Source organism: Elephantulus edwardii, unplaced genomic scaffold (genome assembly GCF_000299155.1).
Source record: "Elephantulus edwardii isolate Elephantulus edwardi_28Jun2011 unplaced genomic scaffold, EleEdw1.0 scaffold00064, whole genome shotgun sequence".
In the NCBI taxonomy this organism is placed as follows: Eukaryota; Metazoa; Chordata; class Mammalia; order Macroscelidea; family Macroscelididae; genus Elephantulus; species Elephantulus edwardii.
In genome coordinates this window covers 12,408,543-12,420,220 of record NW_006399814.1, presented here as the reverse complement: position 1 = coordinate 12,420,220, position 11,678 = coordinate 12,408,543, and the positions used below count along the sequence as shown (strand labels likewise).

The 11,678-nt window shown below is 36.5% G+C and overlaps 1 protein-coding gene across 1 annotated transcript in view; it reads right to left on the bottom strand.

Annotated features, from left to right (window-relative positions):
• Positions 1–540: 540 nt before the first annotated feature.
• The window catches only part of CDKL3 (cyclin-dependent kinase-like 3), an 80,885-nt gene continuing 69,747 nt past the window's right edge, over positions 541–11,678 (bottom strand). Inside the window, exons 9-12 of the mRNA XM_006888064.1 lie at positions 10,330–10,423; positions 5,359–5,521; positions 4,524–4,621; positions 541–594 (exon numbers count right to left, since the gene is read on the bottom strand). Coding sequence (XP_006888126.1) covers positions 541–594; positions 4,524–4,621; positions 5,359–5,521; positions 10,330–10,423 — 409 coding nt within the window. The remainder of the gene's footprint in view (positions 595–4,523; positions 4,622–5,358; positions 5,522–10,329; positions 10,424–11,678) is intronic.

The following is an 11,678-nucleotide window of genomic DNA, read 5'->3' as shown; positions in this document are numbered from 1 at the left end:
ACTGTTCAAGTAGAGAGATTGGCTTCAATGCTTTGCCCAAACTATATTTTTTTAAATCTTGGTGGTATGTTTAAATGTTGCTCCAGAAAGCTAATGTTTCATGTTTCAAATCAGTGTTTCCTTTTTACCAATGCATTTGCTTGCTCAGCAATGTTTGGTGCTCTCAGAATTGAAATTGTGCCTTATTATACATTTAGAAATCTTTCTTTCTATAGTTATAAAGTGAACCAGAATGAAGAGTGACTATTAATCAAACATTATTGACTTAATATATTATAAAAGAATCTGTGACTTAAGTTGAAGTTTTATTAGATGCATCAGTCAGGCAGTTTTTATAATGTTCAAATTAAGAAAACAAGAATAAAGTGAAAGTTAATAAATTTAAAAATAAATTTAGGTGAATCTACACATGACTAGACAGGGTTTATGATATATCTGTAGAATTCTCTGGTCAATATTTTTGTGTATTTAACATCAAGGATTTTTTTTTAAACCATACAGTGATTCTGGGAGTCACTGAATTTTCAGCTGCTGCATTTTCTACTCTACATCTGGTAGGTTCTTCTTCCTTTCAGTTTGTGCATTTCCTGTATTCTAAAAAGTAAATAGAAACAGGACCTTAATTAAAGAAATGGTGAATCTCTGGCTAAGGAAAAACAGCCACAGGTAAGTTTTTGTATTTCACACATAGAGGTTATTGCATGAAATAGGTGGAGATTATTGAGCAAAGAATTTCTCTCCATTATCAGCCCACCTTTCTCTTACCTAAGTCACACATTGAAAGTAATTTGGGATTTTTCTTGGTCACATAGCCAGGCTGTTTCAATATATATTTAATAGGTCTATTATATGAATGAGAGGTGCCTAGATTTTGCTGGATAATTAAAAAAATCTAAGTCAAGGACAACACCAATAATAAAACAAACAAATTGCTATTCCCTATCTTATGTTTTTTTTAAAAAATAACACATATTCTTTCATGCTCTAAAATAATGAGCTATAAATGAAAAATTTAGGAAATTTTCTCAATTCTCACATTAATTTATTGAAAGTGCTTGTTCTAACCTTATATACAGTTTTAAGTCACTTGTCAGAAACTGCATTTGAATGGGAAAAGAAACTAAACCCAACATATATCAGTGACTTCAAGTTATTCTTAATGACTACAATTTGTTTCAAGGTCACTTTTTAAAAATGGTAATCTTTACTGGAGTTCTATTTCACATGAGAAAAAAGGGTTTTCTTACAGTATTTTTTACTCTTAAAATTACAGTGTCTTAGGAGTTCCTTTTTTCCTGCACTAGAACATAATTTGAGTTGCATGGGGCTCTTATAGGACAGAGAGATAAATGCATGCTGCACCTTATTAGTCTGTCCAAACTCAGGAACCTTTCTTCCCTAGTCATTCAAAAGTGGACAGATATATATATATATATACTGCAAAACATGCTGTAACAGGAACAATTTCCCCAAGTTTAAAACAACTTTATTACTTTTTATCATGAATTAAATAAGAGTTCTGTTGGCCTAATGAGTAAGGAATTGTGCCGTCATCAGTGCTTCACTGCAGGAAAATAAGCAAAGTAAGCAAATCCTTTCTCATGTGATTTACAGTCTGAAAACCCATTATTGGTTTTCTTGCTCTACAGCATTTCCCCCCCCCCCGCAAATTGGGCTTCAGAGATAAGCTACAGTCCAAGGTCAAGTCATAGCCCTGAATGTCACAGCTGAAATTTATTTAACAGTATTCGATAATCCTTTCATCTCAACACCATAGAAATTTCTTGTTTTTAGGTGCTGTCGAGTTGAATACAATGCACAGTGATCCTATGAATAACAGATCTGAACCCTGTCCTATCCTGTGCCATCCTCACAATCTCTGACACACTCAAGCCTGTTGCAGCAGTCACTGGGTCAATCCACCTGGCTGAGGGTCATCCTCTCCTTCACCATCCTTCTACCTTTCCAAGAATAATGTCTCTCTCCAACGGATAATCTCTCCACATGCCCAAAACATGTAAAATCATCATCTTTGCCTCCAAAAGGCACTCTGGCTGTGCCTTCTCCAAGACACATCTGTTTGTTCTTTTGGCCGTCCATGAGATATTCAGTACTTTAACACCACAGTTCAAAGGCATCAATTCTTCTGTCATCCCTATTCATTGTCCAGTTCTCAGATACGTAGCAAGTGATTGAAAAACAAAATAAAACAAACCATGCCCGAATCAGGCACACCTTAATCCTCAAACTGACATCATTACTCCTCAATAATTTGGAGAGATCACTGACTACAGACTTCCCCAGTACAATACACCTCCTGATCTCCTGACTGCTGGTAACAAGTGTATTGATTATGGATCCAAGTAAGATGAAGTCGTTGACGGTCTCAATCTTTTCACCATCTACCATGTTTCTACTGGTCTAGTGGCAAGGATTTTTGTTTTCTTGATATTAAGATGCAACCCATATTGAAGTTGAACTGTTTGATCATCTGGAGCAAATGCTTCAAGACATCCTCACTTTAAGGAAGCAAAGTTGTGTCATCTGCATATTGGACATTATTGATGAGCCTTCCTCCAAACCTGATGTCACATTCTTCTTCATAGAGTCCAGTTTCATAAATAATTTGCTCAGAATACAGATTCAATATAGCAGTATGTAGAAAAGATACAATCTTGATTCACATCTTTACGAATTTTAAAGTATGCAGTGTTTCCTGCTCTGTTCATCCAACAGCCTCTTGATCTAGGTACAAGTTTTGTATAAGGACAATTAAGTGTTTTCGAATCCTCATTCTTCTCAACAATTTCTCAGCAATAATTTGTTATGATCCACACAGTCAAATGCCTTTGCATAGTCAATAAACCACAAAAAGACATTCTTCTGGTATTTTTTGCTTTCAGCCAGGATTCATTTAACATCAGCAATGATACCCCTGATGCCATGGCCTTTTCTAAATCCAGCTTAAACATCTGGCAGTTTCCTATCTATGTACTCATTAAAAAAAAAAAAAATCCCCCCCCCCCCCCCTTATTGTGTATCGTCGAATTGGATCCGGCTGGCACAGGAGGAGATTGCCTCTTCTTCTCCAGTGGAGCATCTGGTGGATTTGAAGGGCACACCTTCACGACTGCAGCACAATTTCTTGCCACTAGGCCACCAGAGCTTCCTGCCTATATACTTTTATAGCTGTTTTTAAAATTATCTTCAGCAGTATTTTGCTTGCATGTGATATTAATGATACTGTTTGATAATTTCCACATTCTGTTGAATCACCTTTCTTAGGAATAGGAACAAACATGGATCTTTTCCAGTCAATCAGCAAGGCTGCTATCCTCCAAATTTCCTAGCATAGACTGGAGAGCACATCAAGAGCTGCAACTGTTAGTTGAAACATGTCAGTTGTATCCCACCAATTCCTGGGGCCTTATTTTTTTTACCAATGCTTTTTCAGTGCAACCTGAACTTCTTTCTTCATTGCCATTGGCTCTTGTTCTTATTATAATTCCTGAAATGTTTCGGGGTTGGCCAATTCTTTTTGGTACAGTGATTCTATGTACTTCCTCCATCTTCTTTTGATGTTTCCTGGATCATTCAAGATTTTGCCCACAGCATCCCTAAGTATTGCAACTCAAGGTTTGCATTTGTTTTTTAGTTCTTTCAGCTTGAGAAATCCTGAGTGGGTTCTTCTCTTTTTATTCTTCAATTCGAGGTCTCTGCACATTCTGTTACAGTAGCTTGGTTTTTCTTACTGAGCTACCTTGTAAAAGCTTCTGTTTAACTCTTTTACTCCAGCTTCTCTTCTCTTTGTTTTGGAATTTTCATGCTCTAGTGCAATTTTCAGGGTCTCTTCTAACACTCATTTTGGTTTTTTCTTTCTCCTTTGTATTTTTAGTGACTTTTTGCTCTATTCGCAAATGATATCCCTGACATCATGCCACACTCTTCTGGTCTTTGATTACTGGTGTTCAATGCTTCAAAACTAAGGAATCATTCTAGGGATGGAGATGGGAGACATTTCAACAAAGTTCTTAATAACTAACTGGAAAATATCTATAAAAATATGGCAGCAGGTGGATAGAAGAGATAGGGAATCTATGAAAAAGAAAGAGATGTATGGAAGAGGCTAAAGACACATGTTTGTGTGCTCATAGCTAACAGAACTCTTTGTTTATATCACTATTCACTTCCTCTGGCATACTTAATGGCCCAGTGTTTGGCAATGCACATAATATATCTAATATTTTCTCTGTGTAACAATATAGTCCAATAAGACTGCATTCAAATGAAAGGTGGCATTCACTATTGCAAAAAAAACCCAGAACTTTTAGAACCATTTTGTAATTGGTAACTCTAGGAAACGGTATCATTCTTTCTGGATTTCAAAGATTACAGAATATTTTTAAATGTACATTTCCAATAATTTAATTAATTTATACACTGAGTAACTAAATTAATTTACACACTAAGTTAAGGGCTCTAAATAGTATTCCTTAGTGAAAGGGAAAACCCAAAAGTTTTACCTCTTGTTTTTCTTTATTTTGACCCACATTAAGTAAAGTTGGTATTTTAGAAGAATCGGTTTTCTTCAACTCCCTCTTCATTACTTTAATCTGTTTAGCTTTTGCAAAAATAGACAGAAGAATTACATGTTATTCTTACCTTGAAAGTTTATTTTCCTTTTAAATAGAAATTCTGGTGTTCACTAAAGTCAGTTTCTCAATTTGTTACAAAGAAACTGAAAAGAAAAATAATGAGTACTAAAGATGAAATGCTTATCGATTATCTACCAAGGATCAAACAGAAGACATTTTATTTTATTCTAAGTATAACTGTTAAGCAGGTTACACATTATTTCTCTTGATCTATGGAAATACTATATTCTTGCTATTATATTAACTTTTCACAAGGTGTCACTGTTCTGCAAAGAAACACAAGTGCCTTTATTCATGACAAAGAGTTTCATTTTAGGAATTCAATGTTAAAAACTTAATGTACTAAAACTCTGGATGCCTAAAGCATATATAAAGATTCTGCCATCAACTGGGCATATGAGAATGGGGAAACAGCAAGATCCTTAAATACCATCTAACATCTCAACAACACTGAGTTAATAAAAAATTTATTTGTCAAAGCCTTTTTAACTGCTCTAAAATTATCTCTTTTAACATTTCCCCATTTCTTGAATGTGTGGGTTGAGGAGAGAGGAAATCTCATCAAGCAATTTACAGAAAATATCTGTTTTATCAATTTACTATATTTGACCTATATTACACTGTAGAATGTAAATGATAATACAAAAAAAAGCTCAGATCATGATGCCATCTGGAGATCTATAATGCAATGCAGCAAATGTACCTTCCATTCCTTTTATCTCCTTCGACTGTACTGTGACAGGAAGTTCTGGGAAATGGAATTCTTTTTTGTCAGATCTGGAAAAATTCAACTTCCTTTTGTTTCCATTTGCCATTTCGTCACTTTCGCCCATTTTCTCATCAAATACACCCTTTTCCATTTGACTCTAAACAAATAAACAAGAGTTAGCTTGAAGTAACAGTTGACTATTCACAGAACAACAATTCTAGAATTTCTAGCCATTTGAATAGAGAGACAAAAAATTTCTATCTCGTAAGGTTATCTTAATAACTAGAAATTAGAAGAGCTCTCTCTCTCTCTCGCTCTCTCTCTCTCATTGCCATCAAGTTAGAAATGACTCATAGCTGACACTTCAGTGGTTTTTCAGAGGTTGTACATTGCGAGGGAGAATATTGCCCATCTATCTCCCACTGAGCCACTGGTGAATTTCAACTGCTCAAGAGGCACTGTCTTTGAGTTAGCAGCACAATCCTCTATACCACAGAGCTCCCTACAATGTAGAATAGAGTGGTGGCCTAGTGTTGAAAAACTGTGTTAAAATCCCAAAGGCGTGAGGTTCAAATCCACCAGCTGCTCTGCAGGAGAAGGATGGGCAATCTTTTGTTTGATTAACCTGCTGGAGAATCAGCTTTGGGTTGGTTATGCAAAAACAACAAACATATCAACAGATGCAACTCCAAGGGAAATTTTTCAGTATATTTAATGCTCTGAAAAGAATAGATTAATCATGAGAATGATAGTCTTAACTTTTGCTTTTTAACACTATTATATTTTTATTTGGGCAATTTGTTTTATTAATACCTTATTTTTCTAATTATAAAATAATATGCTTAATGAGAGACATCCAATGGAATAATATTACTTATTAACTCAGCTTTCTAGGAAATCTGTTGTGGTACTCTTTTTTTTCCTCTCTCATTTGGCAACAGATAATAAACTTTCCTAGGTTAATAAACACTATTCCACAACGCAATGTGTAGTATTCCACTGAAGGGAAGTACCTTAATATGTACTTAACTGGTCACTTGTAAGTGGTTTTCTATTGTCTTCAGCTTTCAATTGTCATGAGTTATACTGTACTAATAATTTGCATTTTGAATAAACCAATTTCCTATATAAAATATTTAGTGGAGGATTATTTGTACTAGTCAATTTTTTTCCTATTGCAAAGTAGTATAAATATAATTAACAACTGCATTAAACGTATAAAGTAAGATATTAAAAATCTGTCTAAGAAGCAAAAAACCACCGGTAAAAGTAGAAATATTAATCTGCCCAAGTTTCATATTAAATACACAAGCAATACATTCTTGTGTATTTAAAAAAATAAGTAGAAATGTAGAAGAAATAAGGAAATAATGACTCTTTTATCTTAGGAAGAAAACAAAGTGGGAATTGTGATGAAGTGAATGTGTTTTGTATGTGGGAAGGACATACATTTTAGGGGGTCAAAGGGTAAATGTTATGGACTTAGGACCTTCAAAATATGTGTTGCAAATCCTATCTATTATTCCTGGGGTTATCATTCCATTTGGGAATAGATTATTTTTGTTATATTAATGAAGCAGGATTAGTGTAGGGTGTCTTCTGAGTTAATAGATGTTAAAATATAAAAGTCACTGAAACTGAAAGTCATTGCCATTAAATTGGAACCAACTGATAGCTGATAGTGAGTTTTTAGAGGATGGAAATTGCATGAGAGGAGATTTATCTCTTCCCTAATGCAGGAGAGAATTCAGACTAGACGTCTTTAGGTTAGTGGTACACCTTCCACCACAGCTTCCTTAAAATAGAAAGGATATTAAATAAGCAAGTGAAGGAAAGAAGATGAGGCAAGATGAATGCTAAGACCCATAGAGATCTCCAAGGAACAAGATACAGACGCTGAAGAAGCAAGGACCTTCCTCTAGAGCTGACAAGAGACGAAACTCTAAATTTGGACTAAGCCTCCTAAAAAGAAAACTCGTTTGGTAAAACCATCCATTTGCAGTACTTTTGTTACAACAACACTAGATAGCTAATACAAAATTTGATACCAAGAATGGACAAGCAGAAACTTAAAATGCAGAAGTAGTTTTGGAATTGAGTAACAGGTAGAGGCTGGAAGAATTTTAAGGTGGCAATGGGGTCAAGTATGTTAGAGACAGTGAGTTTGGCTCAGAGAAAGGACAAGGTTCAGGGCTAAAAATGGATGCTTGCAGCTGTTCCTCCTCGTTTTTTATTGTGTTCCAATCTGAGGGCTCTATCTTCAGGGCTTTCTCTACAACGTTCCTCTATTGTTCACAGGGTTTTCAAAGGCCTATTGTTTCAGAAGTGGATGGCCAATTCTTCTTCAAGTCTGCCTTAATCTGAAATTTCAGCCAAAACCTGTTCACCATGGGTGAGCCTGCTGATAACTGAAATACCAGTGGCATACCTACACCAGGAGGCTCTTGTCCAAACAGAGCAAGAAAACACTGCAAGTTTAAAATCAAGAAAGGGGTGTATTAGAACCATGTCCTTTCTCCGTTCCTGTTTAGTCTATATGCTGTTGTTATTGACCATGACTCATAGTGACCCTGTGTACAACAGCTCTGAACCCTGCTTTATCCTGAACCAATGTTACTGTCTCTGACACACCCTACCCTCATTACCCTGCTTACTGTGTCAATCCATCTCATCTGAGGTCTTCTTCTCCTGCACTGTCCCCTTCCACCCTTCCAAGCATGGTGTCCTACAAAGACTGTTAACACCTGGCGATATGCCCAAGGTATGTGAATTGGAGCCTCAAAATCCTTGCCTCCAAGGAGATGCTTGGTTTCATGCTATCTAGGACAGACCTGTTGGTTATCTTGGCAGTCTGTGACACAAGTAAATAATAAAAGAAGCCAAATATTATGAAGAAGAATGTGGCATCAGGACTGGAGAAAGACTCATCAATAACCTGTGTTATGCAGATGAGGAGGACATGAAGTGCTTGCTGCAGAAGATTAAAGAATGAAGCCTTTAATATGGACTATATAAAATATCAAGAAAATGGAAATATTCACCACTGGGCCAATAGGCACCATCATAATATTTGGAGAAAAGATTAAACTTGTCAACAATTTCATCTTACTTTGATCCACAATGGACATACTTGGTGTTGGCTGTCAAGAAATAAAAATATATTGCATTGAGAAAATCTGCTGTCAGTGATTTCTCCAAAGTGCTGAAGAGCAAGGATGTAATTTAAAGAGTAAGGCATGCCTGATCCAAGCCATGGTCTTTTCAATTGCTTGATTGGCATCTGAACATTGGACAATGACTAAAGATGAAAAAATTGAGCCTTTGAGTTGTGATGTTGGAAAAGAGTACTGAATATCCCATGGACTGCTAAAAGAATGAACAAGTATGTTTTGGAGAAAGTGCAACCAAGATGCTCCTTGGAAGCAAAGAGGGTGAAGCTTTATCTCACATACTTTGGACATATTGTTAAGAAGGGATAGTCTTTGGAGAAGGACATTATCGAAAGGCAGAAGGTTCATGTATGAGAGGAAGACACTCAACAAGATGGATTAACAGTTGACTGTAATAATTGACTCAAGTATTTTGGAGATGGTGAGGATGTCATAGGACACAGCCAAAATCAGATTTGTTGTTAATAAGGTCACTATGAGTCACAGTTAACTTGACAGTACAAAATAACAATAGTCCTAGGCTCCTCCCTTAAAAAGATTGTTGGTAGAATTACAGATGTCAAAAGCAATTCTGGTGAGCGCGGCGGCCGCCCCTTCGTCCGTCACGCACCGCACATTCGTGGGGAGCCTGGTGCTAAACCATTCGTAGACAACCTGCTTCTGGGTCGGGGTTTCGTACGTAGCAGAGCAGCTCCCTCGCTGCGATCTATTGAAAGTCAGCCCTCGACACAAGGGTTTGTAAAAAAAAGTAAAAAAAAAAAAAAAAGCAATTCTGGTGAGAGCCCAAAAGGGAGTAAAGAGAGTAATAGTGAAATCTCTATTGTCTTAGAGAATAATACAGTACCAGCCACAGAATACTACTGGAAAAGCAGATATTAAATGAAGCATCTAAAAAAATGATGGAAAAAAGGATACATATGATATTACATTGACAATGTTTTACTATTTTAATAACACATATGATATTTTATTAATAATACATTTAATTAAGAATAAAAGGAAATTATGAACATATGACTGGCAATGGACAAAGGGTCCTTTTTTAAAAATGCAGTGGCAAAGAATTTGTCTGAATTATGTTCAAATGCTTAGTGGAAGGTACTTTAAATGATGAAGTTGGATGATGAGATTTCCAAGTAAGAGGGCATGTGGTTTCCCTTTGCTATTTATAGTAAAAAGTAAGAAGAAAGAAATGGAGTAAGATAGAAGCCAAGACACATGGAAATCTCCAAGGAAGCAAGATGTAGGAGCTGAAGAGACAGAACCTTCCTCCAGAGCTGACAGGTAGAGCATCCTGAATCTGGTCTTCTAAACTCCTAAACTGTGAGAGAAGAAATTTGTTTGTTAAAGTTACCCACTTACATTTATTATAGCCATGCTGTCTAACTAAGATAGAAATGAAAATAGTTTTTAAAAGAGTTGAAGAGCCCAAAATAGAAAGGGAAAACCTAATGTTGAAAAAGGGTGTATTTTTATTATTTTTATTATTATTATTATTATTAATTTCAATGGACATCTACAGAGATTTTGGAATTCCATTCATTCATTGTTGCACTTTTCTCCCCACCTCCCCCACCCCCAGTTCGCTCCTCTCCTTGAAAAGCAAAAGACAAACTCCTTCATTTGTACACAATCCCCTCCCCCACCCCGCACATCCCCACCCCCACTCCAAGTATACTCCACTCTGCAACCCTCATTCCGGACTCTTATGATAATAGTTTAAAATTAATATATTTTAGGGCATTATGATTATCAGAAAAAGGGTATATTTTAATGACTAGGCTTCTTGCCTTACTTGAGTGGGACCTGTATCCTCTGGCCTGCCATTAGATAGAACATGTCCAATAGACTGTGAAAAAGTATGTCTCCTTTTTGTTTTTTCAGTTAACCTATTATTTTAAAACAAATGAGAGTGATTAGAATTCCTCCAAAATGATTTTCTTTTTGCTTCTATCATATATAAGTTTTAGTTTGGAAGTTTATTGTTATAACATTAAATGTCAAAATGTAATTGTCAATCCTTAAGTACCAATTGCTCTAACCAGAGAGGTGATTAAAAAGGGCAAAAACCTCAAAACTCACTGCCATTGAGCCAGTTCTGACTCACAGCAACACAGCAGTGAGTAACAAGAGAAGACAGAGATAAGAGAGAAGGGAGCAGTTATCCCAGGCTAATGTCTGTGGCAAGGAACATGGTCTGGGCTCTGTTGGCCTACTTAGAGTCCTTTGTAGGTTTCCGAATTCTGAGGTTGCTATCCAAGCTTGCCTTACAACCACCATTGCTGGAACCATGGTTTTGGATTCAACTTAAAAAAAAAAACACCTCTTGGACTCTTCGCTGTCTGGAGCCTGCCATATATCTTGTACAGACACAAACATGCCCACTTCCCACCAGTGCAGACCATTAAGCCTCACAACATACAGCCAAATCAGTCTGTTGGGATTTCCTCAAACCAATTATGTAGTATCTATATACATCAACTAAATATTGCTTGTTGTAACATTTGAGTGGCCTCTGACTCATGGAGACACAATGCACAAATGAACAAAGAGCTGCCTAGTCATGCACTCTATCTCCATAAGCAATTGTAGATCGGACTATTATGATCTTTAACATTTTCACAAGCTTATTTGGAAATTTAAACCAAATCCAAAGGAGCCAAAAATATGACTTTGATTTCATCGCACCTGAATTTCAGAATCATCTCAGGAACGTGTTTGAGGCCTTGAACACTAATGAGCGAAGCCCAGATGAGCTGTGGGAGGATGTCAAATGTATCATCCAGGAAGAGTGCAAACGGTCATCACAAAGACAGAAGAGGAAGAAAAGACCAAAACGGATGTCAGAAGAAACTCTGAAGATTGCACTGGAGAATAGAGAAGTCAAAGCACAAGGAAGAATTCAAGATACTAAAGAGCTGAACAGAAGATTCCAAAAGGCAGCACGGAATGACAACAAAATATTACAATGAAATGTGCGAGGAGCTAGAGTCAGAAAATCAAAAGGGCCGAACTCGTTCAACATTTTTTTTCTTTTATTGGGAAAAATATATTGGGGGTACAAGGAGGTGAGGGTTGGGGGCAGAAGGGTGAGGATGGGCCAGGATGCAGTTGCAGAGCTGCACAGTTTGGTCAGTGGGGGGA